General features: G+C 39.3%; 3 protein-coding genes and 1 non-coding gene across 4 annotated transcripts; 1 reads left to right on the forward strand and 3 right to left on the reverse strand.

Moving 5' to 3' along the window:
* Positions 1 to 7,087: 7,087 nt before the first annotated feature.
* On the forward strand, positions 7,088 to 7,193 carry LOC141615961 (small nucleolar RNA R71). The gene has a single exon (XR_012530344.1). It is a non-coding gene; the product is annotated as a small nucleolar RNA R71 (small nucleolar RNA).
* A 2,226-nt stretch (positions 7,194 to 9,419) lies between these two features.
* LOC141613319 (uncharacterized) lies at positions 9,420 to 10,681 on the reverse strand. Its single transcript, XM_074432053.1, has 2 exons — positions 10,659 to 10,681; positions 9,420 to 9,948 (listed from the first exon to the last, which is right to left on the reverse strand). The coding sequence occupies exons 1-2, from the start codon at positions 10,679 to 10,681 to the stop codon at positions 9,420 to 9,422; spliced, it is 552 nt and encodes a 183-aa protein (XP_074288154.1).
* A 4,956-nt stretch (positions 10,682 to 15,637) lies between these two features.
* Positions 15,638 to 16,467, reverse strand: LOC141613320 (protein FAR1-RELATED SEQUENCE 5-like). Its single transcript, XM_074432054.1, has 3 exons — positions 16,186 to 16,467; positions 16,045 to 16,129; positions 15,638 to 15,846 (listed from the first exon to the last, which is right to left on the reverse strand). Exons 1-3 carry the CDS (start codon positions 16,465 to 16,467, stop codon positions 15,638 to 15,640), a joined length of 576 nt encoding a protein of 191 aa, XP_074288155.1.
* Positions 16,468 to 16,476: 9 nt separating this feature from the next.
* LOC141613321 (protein FAR1-RELATED SEQUENCE 4-like) lies at positions 16,477 to 17,033 on the reverse strand. The gene is made up of 2 exons (XM_074432055.1): positions 16,849 to 17,033; positions 16,477 to 16,765 (listed from the first exon to the last, which is right to left on the reverse strand). The coding sequence occupies exons 1-2, from the start codon at positions 17,031 to 17,033 to the stop codon at positions 16,477 to 16,479; spliced, it is 474 nt and encodes a 157-aa protein (XP_074288156.1).
* Between the last annotated feature and the right edge of the window lie 1,741 nt (positions 17,034 to 18,774).

Below are 18,774 nucleotides of genomic sequence, written 5' to 3' on the forward strand. Positions count from 1 at the left end.
AACTAATGGAATGGAAATGAAAACTCAGAGCTAGCTATAACCTGTCTACTTGAACCAATTTAATGCAACAGAAATTAACAATTACAGCTATGCAGTCAATACACAAACGAGTTATAAGTTGTTCAGAAATATAGCCGACCTATCGACCTTGCAAGACTAACAAAATCGGACTCTCACGTGGTCACTCTTCTCTCATGAGGGAAAGGGTGAATAATATATGTGAAAGAGAGAAAGAGAAACAGTCACTCACCTAACTGCGACCTACATAGCATGCATGCAACAAAATAAAAGACAATTCAAGTACTAATGCACACACTCCAACCAATAATGTCCGTCACAGCCGAGGGCTTACAAATGATATGGGAATAGTGAGGTTCAGGTAAGAAAAGGCAAAACAAGTTATGGAAATGTGGAGGTAAAAGCGCCAAGCTAGTTCCTAAACAGGACCATATAAGACCGTCCGAATCTCAACTGACTGAAAGATAAAGTACAAGTGCCCTTCATTTGGCACACAACTCTCTAATCACATACACTATCTCCTCAAAAATATGGAATAAGAACGGAGGAGTTAGACGGTCACAAAATTCCCTTTTTTAATGCCGTCTTAATGAATCAACTGATACAAATCAAATATTATTTTCAACTTTTTCTTCCTTTTTCTAACTTACGTGAATCATTAATTTTTAATTTTTTTTTCTTTTTTTTTTTCCAGTTCACGTTTTTCTCTTCTTTTCAATTTCTTTTTTTTTCTTCTTTTCTCCTTCCTTTATTTACACCAACTCCAATCAAAATGATACGAGCCAAACTGCAGACGGAAAACGCATACCACTAAAGACATATTAAACTAGCTTGACTAGGCAGGCTCAGTTTGGGATGTAGCCAATGGGTCAAAAAGGCAAGTTTTGGCTTAAGTGGAGCTAAATGGGTGAAAAATATAAGAAAAGGGGAAAATTTGCAAGCACCTCCCTGCATGTGACACCGACCACAAACCCGAATGTGTGCATTTGACAAGAAATCGAATGTCATAAAAGTACAAAAATGATAAACATGCTATGCAAGAAGTACTACTCTCAATTCCTAATGAACTGGTCATGAATGTCACCAGTTATGGGCTCTAAATCTCAGAAATTGTAAGTAGGTTGCCAATTTATCAGGTCAAGTCTAAACAGTCGGCTATATTTGAACAAAAACTCGTAGACTATGCGTATGACAAAGCTAATAACCGTCAATAAAAGTGGAAGGCTTAAGTAAAATGACAAGTTAAAGTGCAATATCATCACGGAAATCAACCGTTCCGACTCAACCTATATGCAAAAATAAACGTGAATGTTTTTGGGATTTTTGAAATTTTCTAATTTGTTTTTTTATTTTTTGAATTTTAATGAAATAAATAAATACAAATGCAAGCTGAAAATATAAACATGAATGCAAAATAAATGCAAATGCAGACTCAAAAGGATGCAATACCCTCCCCAAACCAAAACGGACAACGCCCTCGTTGTCCTCCAGCATACACCAGCAGATATATACAGGGGAACGGGAATATACAACGAATAAAGAATGAAAAACAATAAATTAAAAAGAGACAAAGGAAATAAAAGAGCGAGAATAGACATACAAAACACGAAATTCCCCAAACCAGCCTGAAAATTGGGGAAGTGAGTACACCAGCAGCTACTCGTCAGCCTCCTCCGTCACGTCCTCCACCGTCACGGTGTAGTCCGGATCCACCTTCTGCTCTCTCTCCTCCTCCTCTGCTCAGCTCGAGCTCTCTCCGCTGCTGCCACCGGGTCCTCCTCCTCCTCCTCCTCCTCACTAGCAGGCTCCGGGTACCCCTCAGCTGGGTACCGGTAAAAGGAAGGGTGTGGTCAACCCTCTGGGATCGGACAGTGTCGCCGCATGTGATACTCGTATAGAGGGAACAAAGTCAAAGTTATGTCCCTCTCCATAGGCGCCTGTCTCTCTCCATTCTCAATCAACAAACCGTCACGGCGCCCTTGGTCCATAACAGAGGACGCCTCAAAGGGTGGAGGAGGTACAAAATTAGCCGGTAAGACCGGCTGTGTCTGGTCAGCAGGCGCGGGATTAGGAGTAGGAGTAGGGATCGGGGTAGGTGTGGCTGTGGAAGTCTGGCGACCCATGGAAGGTGCGGATCCCTCTCCGATATCAAGTCTACGCCGCTTCTTAGAAGCGGGTAAGGTAGTAGGCGGTTGGACCGGTAGGTGTTACTCGGGTAGAGGTGGTGGTCGGGCGCCCCGTGCAACAGTAGGCAGAGGGGCTAGACGAGGGAGAGTGGTGCAAGGTAGGTCTACGGACAAGGAACCATCTATCTTCCAGGTCCGGTAATCAGAAGTCAGCCAGGTCTGAGAGTGCATAGACGCTAGGCTCAGGTAGCTATCTCCCTCTATGTACGGTAGGTCACGAGGCAAGTCATGGAGGAGAGAGCGGGCAAGAATGGTCGCTATGCCACCGCATACGAAAGTACCCGTGATCTTCTCCCCCTGAGCCTGGAAGTACTGGGCGGTCAAGTATGCGATGTTGAGGGTAAAGGGACCCTCACAGTCGATGTTCAGGTAACCGCCTAAAATAGAGAGCTCATTGTTGTTGATGTTGTTTGGCTCCTTTCGGCCAAAAATAGTACTCCCCATTAGTCTGAGGAAGTAACGGGCAAGTTGAAGGTGGACCTGAGCGAGCTTTCGCTCGGGAAAAGTGGTATGGGCCAAGGTCCGACAAAGCTGACGGAGGACCTTCCTAGGGGCAACAGTGGCGCCCGTAAAGGAAAGTCCAAGTCGAGTACCAAACTCCTCCAACGTCATTGAAAAAGCCCGATTGAACAACCGGAAGGACACAGAAAGACTAGTCGGGGCAGCATCGTGTGCCCCGGAGGAAAAGGTGAAGGAGCTGAAGACTCAGCTCCCTAAAGGTATGGCCACTCATAGTGATAAGTCCGGCCATCCCTGTGCCCCGTAAAAGCTCACAAACCGGCCATCCCCGTACGGCAAAGGAAACGCGTAGGGAGAAACTCGCAGTCAACTAAGTTATAAAATCTAGCACGATGTACACCATTAACAAAAATTACTTGCGGGTACTCAGGGTGGGAGTTAAGGGTGTCGTCCACTCGAATCGTGACTGTGACAGCAAAGACGCTAGGAGCAGGTGTACCACCACCACGACCGCGACCTCGGCCTCTAGAACCTGAAGTAGAAGACCATCCACTGACGGTACGAGGTACTGGGGCCGCTCTGAAAGCAGCTGCGGCTGCAGGTGAGTACGCGGCAGAGGTGCTCACCTGACCTAAGGTAGAAAGTGAAGCTGCAGCAGTGGATGTCGCAGAGACCGCCACTGAGGAAGAAAGGCTAGCAGCAGTGCAAGCAGCTGTGGCTGAAACGGGGCTAGCAGCAGTGCTAGCAGGAGTAAAAACAGTACCGGCAGCACTAACAAGGAAAACCGAAGCAGTGGCTGTGGTACTAGCAGGTGCAGAGAAGGTGGTGGCAGTAGGGACCACCGTCTCAGACAAAGACAGGGACAAGGACGGACTGACGGTCGAGCTAGTAGAAGGCATAGAGCTAGAATCCATCCTAGTCAAATAGGGCAGGGGAAAACGATAAGAAATCAGCAATGAAACAGCAATAATTTCCCAAAACAGTCGAAAATGTCGACTGGCAGCCCTTAATTCCCAAATTTTTTCCGCAAAAATTCGAACTTAGCAGATAGACGGCGATAGGGTGAAGGGTAACAGACAACAATAACAGCAAAACAGCATGAAAAACCCAATGTCAGTCGAAAATTTCAACTAAAACGAACCCTAATCACAAATTTCTCAAAAAGATCGAATTAAATATGTGAACATCAATGAGGTAAGGGAATTAATCATCATGTAGGGCAAATGAAGCATTGAATCACAATAATAGCAGAAAAATTCGACCCAAAATGAATACCCGAAACCCTAATTCCTAATTTACTTCAAGAAAGGCAAAATTAAAACAATTAGAAGGCAAAGAAGTAAAGGAATTACTTAATTGATGATAAGGAACCTACAAAGAGCAATTAATCGACACAAACAAGCAAATTTGGGCGATTTTTGATCGAAATATCGCAAACCCTAAAGCCCCTAATTGACATTGTAACACATCGAAAATCAAAGGGGAAATAGAGGGCAAATGTTGAGTAATTAGCAATGAACAAAATGTAGGTGTTGGATTTGGTAAATGGGCAAGATTAATGGAGGATTTGGGGGATTTTTCGCAAAAAAGGGGTTAAACAATGGAAGATGAAATGAAATAATGAAAAAAAGAAAGGGAGTTTAAAAGACTTCAATCGTGTAATAAACGGTGTCACTCGATCGAGTGGTTTTAACTCATTCGATCGAGGAGTTATGGATTCCATCTACTCGATCGAGTAAAATTTAACTCGATCGAGAACTCCCATATTTAGCTTTTGTAGATCGAGTACTCTAGAACCGTTCGATCGAACAAATTTCACTCGACCGAGTACAAAAATTACTTGATCGAGTTCTTTTCCTCGTGTAAGCCTTTGAACTTGCGTATAATCTCCCCAAACCTGCATAAAAACACTCGCAAAAATATCCCAAAATACCAAATATGAATAGTAATAGTAATAGTCTATAGTCTTCTAAACTGCGCTAAAAATGTCTTAATTCTAATTGTCCTAATTAAATGCAATAAATAAAATCCGAAGGAAATTAAAAATTGTTTTTACAATTTGTTACACGGGGCATTTCCCCGCTCACTTCTCAAAGCAATTCAGCAGCCCCTCAGAGGGCTTCTGACTGGAGGACTTCACCTCAGCAACATTAACCGTCCTCTTCATTCTCCACAAGCTTGTATTTGAATTATTAGGAGGAGAATAGTTGACGTCCACATACGCAGAAACTTTCCTCGTCCTTACTCCTTTCTTACCAGCTTTAGTGTCATCACTCCCACTTTGACTGACATTAATTGCACAAAAACCATTGACAGCTCATGCAGTATTTTCATCTGTACCTGCAGCAAGAAAAACAGACGAACTTTCCTCCTTTCTGCTCTCAATGTGAGGCGGAGGGGCACGATTCCAGCACAATATTCCAAATTTTCATCTGGAGTGTCAATAGGATGGTCATTAGAAGAGAGGTCATTGCAAGGCTGAGCTTGCATGGGAGCCCTTCGGGACTTAGACTGATGGAATATCAATTCCTCGTCCCCAACCTGAAAGGTCAATGTCTTGCCCCCGACGTCTATCACTGCACGAGCAGTGAATAAAAATGGCCTCCCTAAAATAATGGGGGTATGTGTGTCCTCGGGGATGTCAAGTACAACGAAATCAACGGGAATAAAGAATCTCCCGATCTTAACAGGAATGTCTTCTATGACACCTAACGGCCGTGATATACTACGGTCGGCCATCTGAACATTCATATTTGTGCAATTAAACTTTGCCAAACCAAGTCTCTTAGCAAGAGACAGCGGTAAGACACTCACGCTAGCGCCAAGATCGCATAACGTGTTATCAATTAAGTGGGTACCAATGTGACATGGAATTGAGAAACTACCCGGGTCTGACTGTTTGGGAGTTAACATATTCCGAACTAGGGCCGTCCCTACCTCGGTCAAAGCTACCATCTCATGACCGTTAATGTGCCTTTTACGTGATAAAATTTCTTTCATAAATTTAAGGTAAGAGGATACCCTATGTCAGCAATTCGGCGAACGGAACGGTGACTTGCAAGCTTTTCAGGAGTTCGGCAAATTTACCGAACTGTTGATTAGCCTTTGTGTTATGTAGCCGCCTCGGGAAGGGCACCGTAATGGGTATTTCGAGCCCCTTGTTCCTCTCTCTAACGTATCAGCTAGATCAAGCTCTACATCCTTCGATCGAGTCTTCTTTCCTCTCGAACGGGATCTTTCAGGCGACATTTCACTCGATCGAGCACTAACAGGCTCTTGATCGAGCACTAACAGGCTCTCGATCGAGGTCTTCTTTATCAGCATCACTCGATCGAGCAAAAATATCACTCGATCGAGCAGAATCCTCAATAAAATCACTCGATCGAGCTGTTTGTTTTACTCAATCGAGCTGTTCTTTTTCCTGGTCACTCGATCGAGCAGAAATTCCACTCGATTGAGTCCTTTCTTCAGCTTTTTCACTCGATCGACTACCTGAAACCAGTCGATCGAGTATCTTCTTTGTCGCAAGCTCTTTTTCATCGACAGTGCACTGTTCATCAGCAGCAATTACCTTCCTCGGGTCTGATTTCAACAATTCCGGTCCCTCATATGAACGACTGCTTCTCAGATTTATTAAATTCACCATCTCGTGTGGATTCTTATCAGCTTGTGACGGTAAATGACCCTGCTTCCTCGTGGACTGGTTAGCGGCTAACTGGGCAAACTTGAGTTTCAAGTGACTTGATGGATGCATCTTTCTATTGGTCACTTATTTGCCACTGCTTTGTCAAAGACTGCAACATCGTCTTCAACTCAGATAACTCGCTCACCCCACCTGAGGATGATGCACCGTGATTAGGTGTAGGAAAAGAAGGAGGCTTCTGAAAGCCTTGTTGAGCCTTATGAGGAGGGACATATGGCTGCTGCTGCTGCGGAGGAGGGGTAGGATTGAGCACATTTTGACTTGTCCACCTCAAATTGGGATGGACTGCCCCTTGGTTATTATAATAGGAACCCCCTCCTTGCCTGTATTGTTGAAACGCAAGGACCTGTTCCTTCTCTGTAAGACAGTCAATAGCAGTATGACCGTCATTGCTCTCACATCTCCCACATGTGACGGTCTCCCCTCTAGTAAGCAAATCGACTATCTGAGGCTCCCCAGCAGAATGCAGCTCCAATTTATCAAAACGAGCATTCATGGCTTCCAGCTGAGCCCGACTGCCTTATCAACCGCGTGAACTGTTCGAATACCATCCCTCGGGTTCCCATACTCGGAACAATGGGTCTCCATCTCCTCAATAATCGCCCATCCCTTATCATCATTAGTATTCTTTTGAAATCTTCCGTTGGATGAGGCATCAAGTATGGCTCTGTGGTCATCGTACAACCCATTGTAGAACTGATTAGACAGGAACCATGGATCAAAACCATGGTGAGGAAGAGACCTCACCAACCTCTTGAACCGACACCAAGCTTCATAGAAAGTTTCATCAGGTGCCTACTTGAAACTAGTGATCTTTGCCCTCAGCTGATTGGTGCGCTGCGGAGGGAAATATCTCTTATAAAAAGCAAGAGCAAAGGTCTCCCAGTCTGTGATCCCTGTGGCTACAAAGTCAAAGTCAGTCATCCACTCCCTGGCTGAGTCAGCCAAAGAAAAAGAAAACAACACCTCCTTAATCTTGTTCTGAGTTACCCCCTTTGTGGCGGGGATAGTAGAACAGTAGTCCGTAAAGACCTCCATATGCTTCCTCGGGTCTTCACCTGCCACACCTCTAAAGATATTTCTCTCCACCAGATTGATATAGGACGGACGGATGTCAAAAGTATTCCCATCCTCAGTCTGGAGATTGAAACCCTTAGGAATAGATTATGCTTTAGGATCCGAATGACTTGCAATATTCGACATCTTTACTGGTTGGTTTACAGAACTGAGATTATCTTCTACTAATGATTGATCTTCTGTAAATAGGAAATGTTGAAGTTCGGGTTCGAAAGTACTCAAGTCTTCCTTTCGTGATTCTCTTTGCAGACGGAGTCTATGCCTGAACAGTCTCTCTGGCTCAGAATCAGCTGAAACTAACTCCAACCTGTTTGACCTGGGCATACACAACACTGAAAGAAAATAAATAATAACTGTCTCAAGGAATAAGAATTCCCTGAGACGGATAAAATAAACGAAACAAAAAACAGATAGGGCAATTGCCTCCCCGGAACAAATAAAATTTGACAGTAAGGGATCGTATACCTATAAAAAATAACTAACTAAACTAACTATATAGCTAGGGAAGTCAGGTCGATCTCCTCAAGGAGGCAAGATATCTTTAAAGAGTCCGTCTATTTGGTCTCAAAATTGAGGGTTTATAATTGATTTTCTAAACTAAAAGGTGTAAAAGAAAGAGAAGCAAGGAAAGAGCAGTGAAGGCAGAAAATAGAGATAAACTATCAATAAAGAATGGACATGTCAGGAATTAGGTTCACTAGGGTAGTCCAGTGACTCAACTGCAAATAACTTAGATAAATTACTGTGAGACGGATATGAAAATGTCCTTCCGGTCCACTTTCTACCCTATATTCCCACTAACATAACTTTCGTCCTCGTTAGGGTAGTCTATTGTTCATAGCAGGTTTATTTATCCAATCGTCCGATCCAGGATTAAATTTAACCAGATTAAAAGGTGACTCAGAAGCGTGCACTCAACTAAGTCGGTAAATATAGTTATATTGCCATGGGGACAGAGTCTCACAAATAATTCATCTAACCTATTCAAAACATCGTCACATTTCTACCGTAGATCCCATAATCCTAACATGAAATGATTTAGCTACTCATGCTATTAATATTGTCAAGACTAATAACAATGAAATTACTAATATTAAACATAATAAAATAATAATAAAAGTGCATAAATGAATTAAGGCAGAAATTAAAGAGAGCAAAACAAGTAATTAAAATAACTAAATGAAAGATTAATATTAAGGAAGAGAGAAGGATTACAAAGGCAAGAATTCCGGCGTAAAGAACACTAGATCCGAGCAAGAAATAATCCGAAAGCAAAGTTACAGTAGAGAGTTTGAGAGAAGAGAGTAATAAGCAGTAAACGTAGTTCCTAAAAATGAATAATAGTTGATAAGATGCTTAATGACCTAATTATTGTGCGTTTAAATAGAAATAAGCTAAGTCCTCAAGCTAATTATAAGTTCATGGACTAATTAAAGCCCATTAAAGACCAACCCACTCGATCGAGCACTTTAAAACAGCTCGATCGAGTGCTTCTTCAAGAAATCCACTCGATCGAGTAGAAATAGAGCTCGATCGAGTAACCTCTAATTCCAGCACTGTCGATCGAGTAAAACAAACCACTCGATCGACCAACTCAGCCACAAAAACCACTCGATCGACCAATAAAAGGGCTCGATCGAGTGTTCTTCCTCTGAACAGCTCCAAACTTGTAGCCGACTGCTTCGTAGACCGTCCCATCAAGCATCCCAATGCAAGATCTCGCTCTGAAAAATCCCGTCTCCTCAAAATGCATGCAAAGTAGGACGAAAATGGTACGATTCCACTACTTTCACGTTCATTCCTACAAAACGGATAAAATGAACCAAAGTATCCAATTCGGGGCATAATGCGATATAAACAGTACAAAAGTACATGGAAATACGTGCTAAAATAGGCTAAAAAGACTATACAAAATGCACGTATCAATACATAAGTCGTCCAAAAAAAATTGTGCTGATTATTGCTTATTATAGTGATTATTCTAAGATGTCATCTTCTTCCTCTTCCACTTCTTCTTCCTCTTCTTCCGACAATTCCTCTGACAAAGGTGACAATGGTGGGTGCTCTGCAAAAGGGTTAGGGCAGTTCCTCTTGTCATGGTGAACTAATCGCTTGCAATTTTTACACCTGCGTTTTGACTTGCTTGCCAAGGCAACTGCTTTTGCCTTAAGCGACAACATTCTCTTTCCACTTCCCTTGTTTTTTGATTGCTTGGGCGGCATAATGGTTATCTCCTGACTAGCAGAATAGCCAAGAATTTTCTCCAACTGTTGTTGTTTATTCATTGGTGATCCATAGAGTGATAGTTTCTCCTTAAACTCTCTAATTAGAGTAGAAAAGTTGTCGACATCCGCCTTGAATTTGCCCATGAGCATAGCAACTGTCTGATGAATCTCTGACCACATTATTGACATCGCATTCTGTTTTCCATCTATTATATCAACGTCCTCATCTGCTTCACCATTACAATCGAACATTTTAGTGCGGATTGCATCTTTGCACCATCTGTTAACAACACACAGTTCTAGAATTTTTTTCACTCCGTTCGATGAGTAAATCCATATTACATGCCGGCATAGAATGCCTTTCCTTTTATGCATTCTGCAGCTACAAGTTGCGTTAAATGTATCTAGATAAAAAATCTGACCTTTGCCAAAAAAAAATTATAATTTTTTTTTGCACATGTGTTTTTTTGTGTGATATTTTATCGAATAACCTGTGATATTATATTGAAAAACCTTTGATATTGTAACGAAATCCCCATTCCTCAAAAAGATAGTGTATACTCACATGATCTCATTCCTATATATATATATATATATATATATATATATATATATATATATATATATATATATATATAGTATTAGGATCAACTAAGTCCTTCTACTAAGAGTGAGTCCATAAGTTCTATTGTGTACCCCTTAGATCTTGCATATGAATGGCTTAGATTAAAACTAAAAAGCAACTAATAATATTATTCTTATGGTTATTGTAATTACCTCGCTCATCCTACCTTTCATAGGTCATGAGCATGTATGCAGGTTGTAGGTTGTCAATCAACCATCATACACGTCCCATTGCCTTCCCCCCATTTCTCATTTCACTCAGTTATTCAAAAAATAAACTTCCCCCAAATTAAACCCCAATAATAATCAACCGTCTCAAAAATAAACTGCTCTCAAAATCTCCTCACTCTATCGCTATTTTCATACCTGATTATTGGTTTCTTCTCCATTTTCTTCACTCACTTGCAAGTTGCCATTATTGTCCATTTCGATTAATTTTTTTTAGGTTATAAAGGTAATCGTTTTTTTTGCTTTTTAGAATTTTATGGTTTTTTTTCTTTATATAATTTGATTATCCATTTTTTTATAATTTATCCATTTGCAGTTTAATTTATTAGCCAATGTTATGTATTCGCCATTGTTGTGTGTACTATTCTATTGGATTACTTTATTGGCTTACTTTATTTTGATTGTAATGTTCTTATTAATTTAGATTACCCTCATATTTTAGCACATTTAGATACCCAGATTACTATTTTGTTGTATTACTGTTATGTTTATAGGCATTTTTCCAAGTTTGATACATCTTAAATTTAATTCTATTAATATTAGTTTGAATGCAAATTTATACATTATGAACAATCGTTTTTCTCAGTTTAGGTTCATTATTATTGGTTTAGTTTATGATTTCAGCACAATTGACTGGTCTTTATTACCTTATAACTGTAACCCGTGATGGTACACTTTCTTCTTATAAAATTACACTTTTAAGTGTTGAAGTTACACTTTTGTTAGCTAAAATTACACCTTTGTCTGTTAAAATTACACTTTTGTTGCTTAAAATTACACTTTTATTTGTTAACATTACACTTTTGTTTCTTAAAATTACACTTTTGTTTACTAAAATTACACTTTTGTCAGTTAAAATTACACTTTTGTTTGCTAAAATCACACTTTTGTAAGCTAAAATTACACTTTTGTCTGTTAAAATTACACTTTTGTTTCTTAAAATTACACTTTTGCCAGCTAAAATTACACTTTTGTTTCTTAAAATTACACTTTTGTTGGCTAAAATTACACTTTTATTTCGTAAAATTACACTTTTGCTAAAATTTCACTTTTGTTTGCTAAAATTACACTTTTGTTAGCTAAGATTACACTTGTCTGTTAAAAATACACTAGTCTGTTAAAAATACACTTACGTCTGTTAAAATTACACTTTTGGGGCTTAAAATTACACTTTTCTTGCTTTAAATTACACTTTTTTTTTGTTAAAATTACATTTTTTTTGTGTTGTAGTCGTCAATTAATAGTAATTTAATTTTTGTTTTCTTCTCCAAATATCATACCATGAGGAGGTTAAAGAAGGCAAGACCAAAAATTCTACGGTGTCGGTCAAGTGCCACCCGAAGCAGCTTGTTGAGCTGGTCGAAAAGCTGAATGATGCTCAGCGAGCGACGGTATGTAGGATTTGCTTTGGAGCTATTTTGGAGCTTAAGCTAAAATCATATCCGTTGGGTTATGTGAAAGATTTTATCAATGCATTAGCGATGAGTCGTATGTTTTCCGGGCTTCTAAACAGAAAGAGTTCATGGTCACGAAGCATGACGTATATGACTGTTTCATGTTACCGCTTGGTCCTAAAACCATTAACTAGTACCTACGGGCCGCCAAAAAGATTCTCAAGCGCCGGAGAACAAGCGTTTGAAAGACAAATGACGGAAAGCGTACAATGTTCAAGGGGGTAACGAGGGGCTGAATTTAGGAATTGTGTTCAAGGATATCTTAAAAAAAAAATACAAAGATGGAGGTCCTCAATTTTGGAACCTGTTTGTTCTGCTCACCATGTCATAATTCCTCACTCCAATTTCATATAGCGGGATTGACTTCAAGCTTTTGAAAGCCGTTGAAGATGTTAAGGCTATTTCGCAGTATGATTGGTGTAGTTATGTTCTAGAAAACATTGTTAAGGTTGTGGCAGCTGTTGGGGACAAGAAAAAGTTCTTTCTTGGGTGTATCCCTTTCTTAATGATTACGTATTTTCAACGTTATGATTTCCGTGGTTAGAGCTGTCCCCATGACCTCCCTCTCATTAAGCACTAGGACTGGAAAACGCTGTCTCCAAGGTTACATGGTGAGCTAGACAATAATCGTTTGGGTCGCCAAACTTTGTCCTTGGTCAAGTATCCTCGATGCATGCCTGGAAAAGGAAGTGTTAACCATTGGTGGTGTACCCACTGATAACAAAGTTTTGGCCATTGGCAATGTGGTCTGTCTGAAATATTTGTTGTCGAAAGGTCTGTCTAAGGGCTCAAAGGTTAGAGGGTTTAAGATCGTAAACATTGAGTTTAGTTGGCAAGGCAAAGGGTTTTCGAGAAATGACTGTGGTGTTTACATGATGCTACATATGATGTTTTACCGCGGGAAGCTTTTTAAATGTGACCTCGGGAAAGAGGAGGCTATGGACCTATACCGTGCTGAGATTGCTGCGACCCTCGTCCTCTGTGACATTAATAGTTACAGACCAGACATCTTGCGTCGGATTGGTTATTTCAAAGAGGTTGCTGGACATCCATTGACGAGGAAGTTGAATGTGGGTATGAGAAAAACAGATGGTGACATAGGGCCAAGCCCCACAAAACGTTCCCGCGCTCCTGATTCTGAAGAGCTGCAATGGAGGCGACACCTGTCACCATGCGCACTCCGTCTGGTAAAGCCCTCTCCTCTGTTAAGAGCCAGCCTCGTGGAAAAAGGGACGGTTTGGGCTGCTTGCTCGACTGTGGTAGAGGTGGTTACAGTACATATGTTGTGTCGAAGCTGCTCCGGAACAACCAAGCGTTAATCAAGGATATTAAACAACGGAGAAACCACGTTGCTGACTATTGCTTGTTAGATGACAAAATAATACTTTGAAGCATGTTATTTTCACATTGGCTGTATTTTTATTAAAGAGCGGTTTAATATTATGAGTGCAGTGAACAACTGGTTTGGTACAACTGGCACACAACACTTCGAAGAGCTGACATTATGTCCATGGCCCCTGAAAATCATATGTCGTTGAATGTCATCGAGTGCTGGTCGATGTTGATAAACAGTTTGGAAAAAGAGGAATATGGCGACCAGGCGAGGATGTCATTCTTCGGTATACGTCACATGGTACTGCCATTAACCATTGCATCATAGCTATTACACTTTTTGTTGGTCCTGATATCCACTATTATTACACCTTTGTTGGTTAGAGTTACAGTTTTGTTTGTTGCAGTTACACTTTGTCAAAATTACACTTTAGTTGTTTAGAATTACAATTTAGTGATTTAGAGTTACACTTACGCGGATATAGAGTTATTATTCCCTACTTGTCTGTTTACAAGTTAACACATTAATCATGTTCACTCCTTACCTTTTTAGGAGCTCCTATTGGTATTGTTTGGAACGTTTGAGCAGGCAGGCACACAATCTGACAGCATGTATGATAAGCTTTACCAACTTTGGGACACCTTCATCGTGGACAATGGAAAACCGTCAACCGGAAAACGGATTTACTCGTTGTCCCATTTTGCATGGACGACCATTTTGCATGTATATGTATCAATCACAAATCACGTTCGATCGACCTGCTTGACCACCAGCGGAATTCTGGTTTGCAAAAGTCACCAATGGGAAAGGCGGCGCGTCTAATTGTAAGATGTCGTCCAATATCTTCTTCAAAACAAAATTGTTTAAATTAATCAGAATTTGATGTAAATTCGTACATATGTAGGCTAGCGCAGTGAGTGATTATTTGGATTCACGAGATAAAACCAAAGATCAAACCAGAGGAAGTGAAATTCCTCATTATGTGGTCGGCAAGATACCTTTTAGCGGATGCTCACCTACTCTCAACAAACCAGAGTCGGGGTTGTTCACCATGATGACAATGCTATTATATTAGGGTGTTCCTTTTCTGCATGCCGACCTCGAGAAGAAGAAATCAAGGCGTTATTTGGTGATCCAGCTAATAGCTACCCTCGTTCAAGCAGACATGAATGTCTTACGTGAAGGTGTGCTGGAGAAGGTCAAAGCTTTTATTAACAACAAAGAAAAATTGTGGAAGGAGTTACAACTGAAGCGTAAAATATCCCGTGTTGTTGTAAAAAAAATAACGATCGTACGCTGGTGGTTAACTTTTTTTTTGTAATATCGCCTTGTCTATGTAAACATCTAGTTCATACATTGTATTATTAGGCAGTTAGTTTTTGGTAAAACTATTAGCAGATCCTTATTGGTAGCTTCCCCCATTTTGTAAGACAATGTTACTATTCAAAATAATATTTATGTAATGTTCCCCTTTTATAGCTATGTCATAAGGCTTATAATCAGATTAAGTGTAACTACTCTCAACAAGAGATGAAGTGTAACTTTAATCATATAAAGTGTAATTATAATCAGATAAAGTGTAATTCTAATAATATAAGCTGAAATTCCACGCAGATTCTAATCAGATAAAGTGTAACTTTTACCATCAAAATTGTAACTCTAACTAGAAAAATTGTAATTCCAATCAGATTAATTGTAGTAACATTCTGATTTTGCAAATTCCAGTACTTTGATGTTACAATTTAACACAAATAGATTGTAATGCCAACGGGTATCAGTTAAGTTCACTGCAGTTTGCTGTCTAAACAAAATACGAGTTACAGCTTGATGTTTCGTGAGAATTATACATAATACATCCAAAAATTTTTTAACAGTGGAACAATGATTATTCTAAGATGTCATCTTCTTCCTCCTCCACTTCTTCTTCATCTTCTCCCGACGATTCCTCTAATAAAGGTGACAAGGGTGGGTGCTCTGCAAAAGGGTTAGGACAGTTCCTCTTGTCACGGTTAGCTAATCGCTTGTAATTTGTACACATGCGTTTTGGCTTCCTTGCCAAGGCAACTGCTTTTGCCTTAAGCGACAACATTCTCTTTCCGCTATCCTTGTTTTTATATTTTTTTAGGCGGCAAAATTGTTACATCCTGACTCACAGGACAGCCAAGAAGTTGCTCCAACTGTTGTTGTTTATTCAATGGTAATCCTAAGGGTGAGAGTTTCTTCTTAAACTCTGTAATTAGACTAGAAAAGTTGTCCACATCAGCCTTGCATTTGCCCAAAAGCTTACCAACTGTCTGATGAATCTCCGGCCACATTACTAACATCGCAATCTATTTTCCATCTATGATATCAACGTCCTCAGCTGCTTCACCATTACAATCGAACATTTTAGAGCGGATTGCATCTTTACACCATTTGTTAACAACATACCCATCTGGAATAGTCTTCAGTCCGTTCGATGAGTAAATCCATATAACATGCCTGCATAGAATGCCTTTCCTTTCAATCATTCTGCAGCTACAAGTTGCTTTAAATGTAACTAGATCAACAATATAGAGAAAAATGTTAGTTTACACAGTTATAAAAAGTGTCATTGTAACAGACTAAAGTGTAACATTAATTAACATGTGTGTAACTCTATGATGTGTAATTTTAACCAGGAAAATTGTAATTGTAATGAGTAATTGTGTAATTCCAATGAGTCACAATAATGATATACTTCAATAGGCAAGTATACCTGGGCAGTACGTAACCTGATAATTTATGTCTCTGTTTGCATCTCTTACAGTTGTCACCTCTGCGGAGTCTCCCTCGGAAAACCCCTACTTTAACAAGTATCGATTGAGTACTTGACCTCTTCTTGAAATTCCTCGAATACCTTATGACTGTACACTTGCGCCCCGTGCACCTCAATAGCCAGATGCGTTGATATTTCAGGTGAAGTGTGCATGTTAACGTTGCCAAGCTTCGTCCGCGTGTGTCTTTGTTGGTCCATCGCGCTGTCAAAACGCAGTGAAAACTCGACTAACGTTCCCGATTTGCTCTCAAATCTCTTAAAGAAACTATTTTCACTCTCTGATCTTTGGGTTATCCTCATAACACCCCCCATCTCTAGGTTCCTACAATATGTCATAACCCACTGCTTCCCTTTAGCGTACATTTCTTTAAATCAATCAATATTATTAACTGTGTGTTCTCTGCCTATTTCTTCCCATTTTGCATCGAACTCTGCCGCTTCAATGTTTTCATCCCATATAATGGCATTCATTTTCTTTAAAAATTCAGAATAATCTTTTCTTGTCACTCCATACTTGCTTGGCACTTTGTTCATGATATGCCACATACAATATCGGTGGCATGCTATCTTGAATACGAGAGGTACCACTTTAAGAATACCAGGATCCTGATCGGTGATAATATACTTAGACTCCTTCCCACCCATCGCAACCAAAAAACGGCTGAAAACCCATTGAAACGACTCCGGGTCTTCATGTGCAACCAGCGCTCCACAAAATGTGACCGGTCGTTTATGGTGATCTACCCCGGTGAAAAGTGTGAAGGCCATATACCATACTTATTGGTGGAATACGTCGGATCAAATGACACTCCATCACCAAAAACAGAGTAGTTCCTTCTAGCGATACCGTCGACCAATATAGCTTTACTCAGACTACCGTCAGAATGAACTTCATAGTCAAAGAAGAACACTGGCCTATTAATAGCCATTTACTTAAAGTGGTCCACGAACATCTGACTGTCCCGTTCATGAATTTAACATTTCACATCTCTGTGAAAGTTCTTAAAATCATTTAAGCTAGCTCCAATGTTCTCAAACCCATTAACATGTTCTTTCAGAATTCTGTAAGTCTTTGTTGCTCCTATCTTCAGCTGTTAATTATTGACAGTCTTTTAGAAATATTTAAAAGTGTAACTTTAACCGTTAATTTAGTAAGTGTAATAAACAAAAGTGTAATTGCAACAGCCCAAAGAAAGTATAATTCTAACCAACAAAACTGTAATTTTAGGAAGGAAAAGGCTAACTTCAGCAAACCCAACTCACCCTTGAATTATAAAGGATTATCATTTTGTGATAATCTGTTATGTTGCATGCCAACTTTTGAAACTCTTTGTCTCTGGCAGATATTAGTTCATGGTTGTGGCCACTGTGGAATCTGTCAATTAATAATTCCCCATTCTTTATAAATAGCCTAATCTTCACTTTGCACCCAATGTGCCTGACTTTGTGTCTTCTACCTGAATCCTGGCGGCCACTACACTTCATTTGTCCCTTATGTGTGAACCCCTCTCGGTTGTAAACCAACAGTTTAGATTTTATTTCCCCGCCACACCATCTCTTTGTCGTGTATTTTCGTACATCAAAACCACAAGCAACAGCATAAATCTTATAAAATGTCACTGCCTCCTCGATTTCCAGAAATTCCTGCCCAACATATGGAGTAAACTTTTCTTCAACGTCCCTGCAAAATTCTTCTTCGTTCGGCTTTCATTTTCCATTGTGCTCAGTTGTATATGTCAATAGTCCAATGATTAACAATTGTATTCATAACATGTTAAAGTAACCCATGTATTTGTTAAAATTATAGTTTTGTATGTTAGAATTATACTTTTTACCATTACAATTACACTTATTTGTATCGTGCTGAAATTACACTTTTGTCTGTTAGAATTATACTTTTCTATGTTAGAATTATACTTTTAACCATTACAATTACACATATTTATATCGTACTGAAATTACACTTTTGTATGTTAAAATTATACTTTTCTCTGTTAGAATTATACTTTTTACCATTACTATTACACTTATTTATATCGTACTGAAATTACACTTTTATATGTTAAAATTCTACTTTTGTGGATTAGAATTATCATGTTCACTTTTGCAGTTACACTTTTTCATTTCATTCTAAAATTACACTTTAGTTTGTTAAAAGTATACTTTCTACAGTTACAATTACAGTTTTTAGTTTCATTGTCAGATTACACTTTACAGTTCATTATTACATTTCTGCAATTACAGTTTTGTTTGTTACAATTACCATGTTCACTTTTACAATTACACTTTTTTATTTCTGAAATTACACTTTCGCCCGTCAATATTACACTTTTGTCTGTTACAGTTACACTTATTTCTGTTCATTTAACTGTAACGTTATGATTACTATATTGATTACTATATTGCCTCTTACAAATAACAAACTGTAATTTTCAAAGACTACAAACAACTATAATTTTAGCTACCAAAAAAATAATTCCAACGTGGAAAATTTTTATTTCAACTATAACCTTAACTACGAAAAGAGTGATTGTTTAAAGGTTAAACTTGACAGAGTTCATGTTGAACTCACTAATGCTATATCGTGGATTTAGAGCTTTCAAATAATAAAAACCTAGCTTAAAAATAACCTAAATTACATATACTTCTCATATTTAAGCTACTGTTGAT

This window comes from Silene latifolia, chromosome 11, assembly GCF_048544455.1.
Source record: "Silene latifolia isolate original U9 population chromosome 11, ASM4854445v1, whole genome shotgun sequence".
Taxonomy (NCBI): domain Eukaryota; kingdom Viridiplantae; phylum Streptophyta; class Magnoliopsida; order Caryophyllales; family Caryophyllaceae; genus Silene; species Silene latifolia.

Bases quoted from the DNA above. Each gene is read 5' to 3' on its own strand.
- LOC141613319 (XM_074432053.1), bottom strand. From the start codon at position 10,681: ATGGAGAAGAAACCAATAATCAG. The intron at 9,949-10,658 runs GTATGAAAATAG...TGTTGTTAACAG, and splicing joins GAGAAGAAACCAATAATCAG to ATGGTGCAAAGATGCAATCC.
- LOC141613320 (XM_074432054.1), bottom strand. From the start codon at position 16,467: ATGTACGCTAAAGGGAAGCAGTGGGTTATGACATATTGTAGGAACCTA. The intron at 16,130-16,185 runs GTATTCGAGGAA...TTGTTAAAGTAG, and splicing joins CGCAAGTGTACAGTCATAAG to GGGTTTTCCGAGGGAGACTC. The intron at 15,847-16,044 runs GTATACTTGCCT...TTGTTGATCTAG, and splicing joins TCAGGTTACGTACTGCCCAG to TTACATTTAAAGCAACTTGT.
- LOC141613321 (XM_074432055.1), bottom strand. From the start codon at position 17,033: ATGGCTATTAATAGGCCAGTGTTCTTCTTTGACTATGAAGTTCATTCT. The intron at 16,766-16,848 runs GTAGATCACCAT...ATGGGTTTTCAG, and splicing joins CCTTCACACTTTTCACCGGG to CCGTTTTTTGGTTGCGATGG.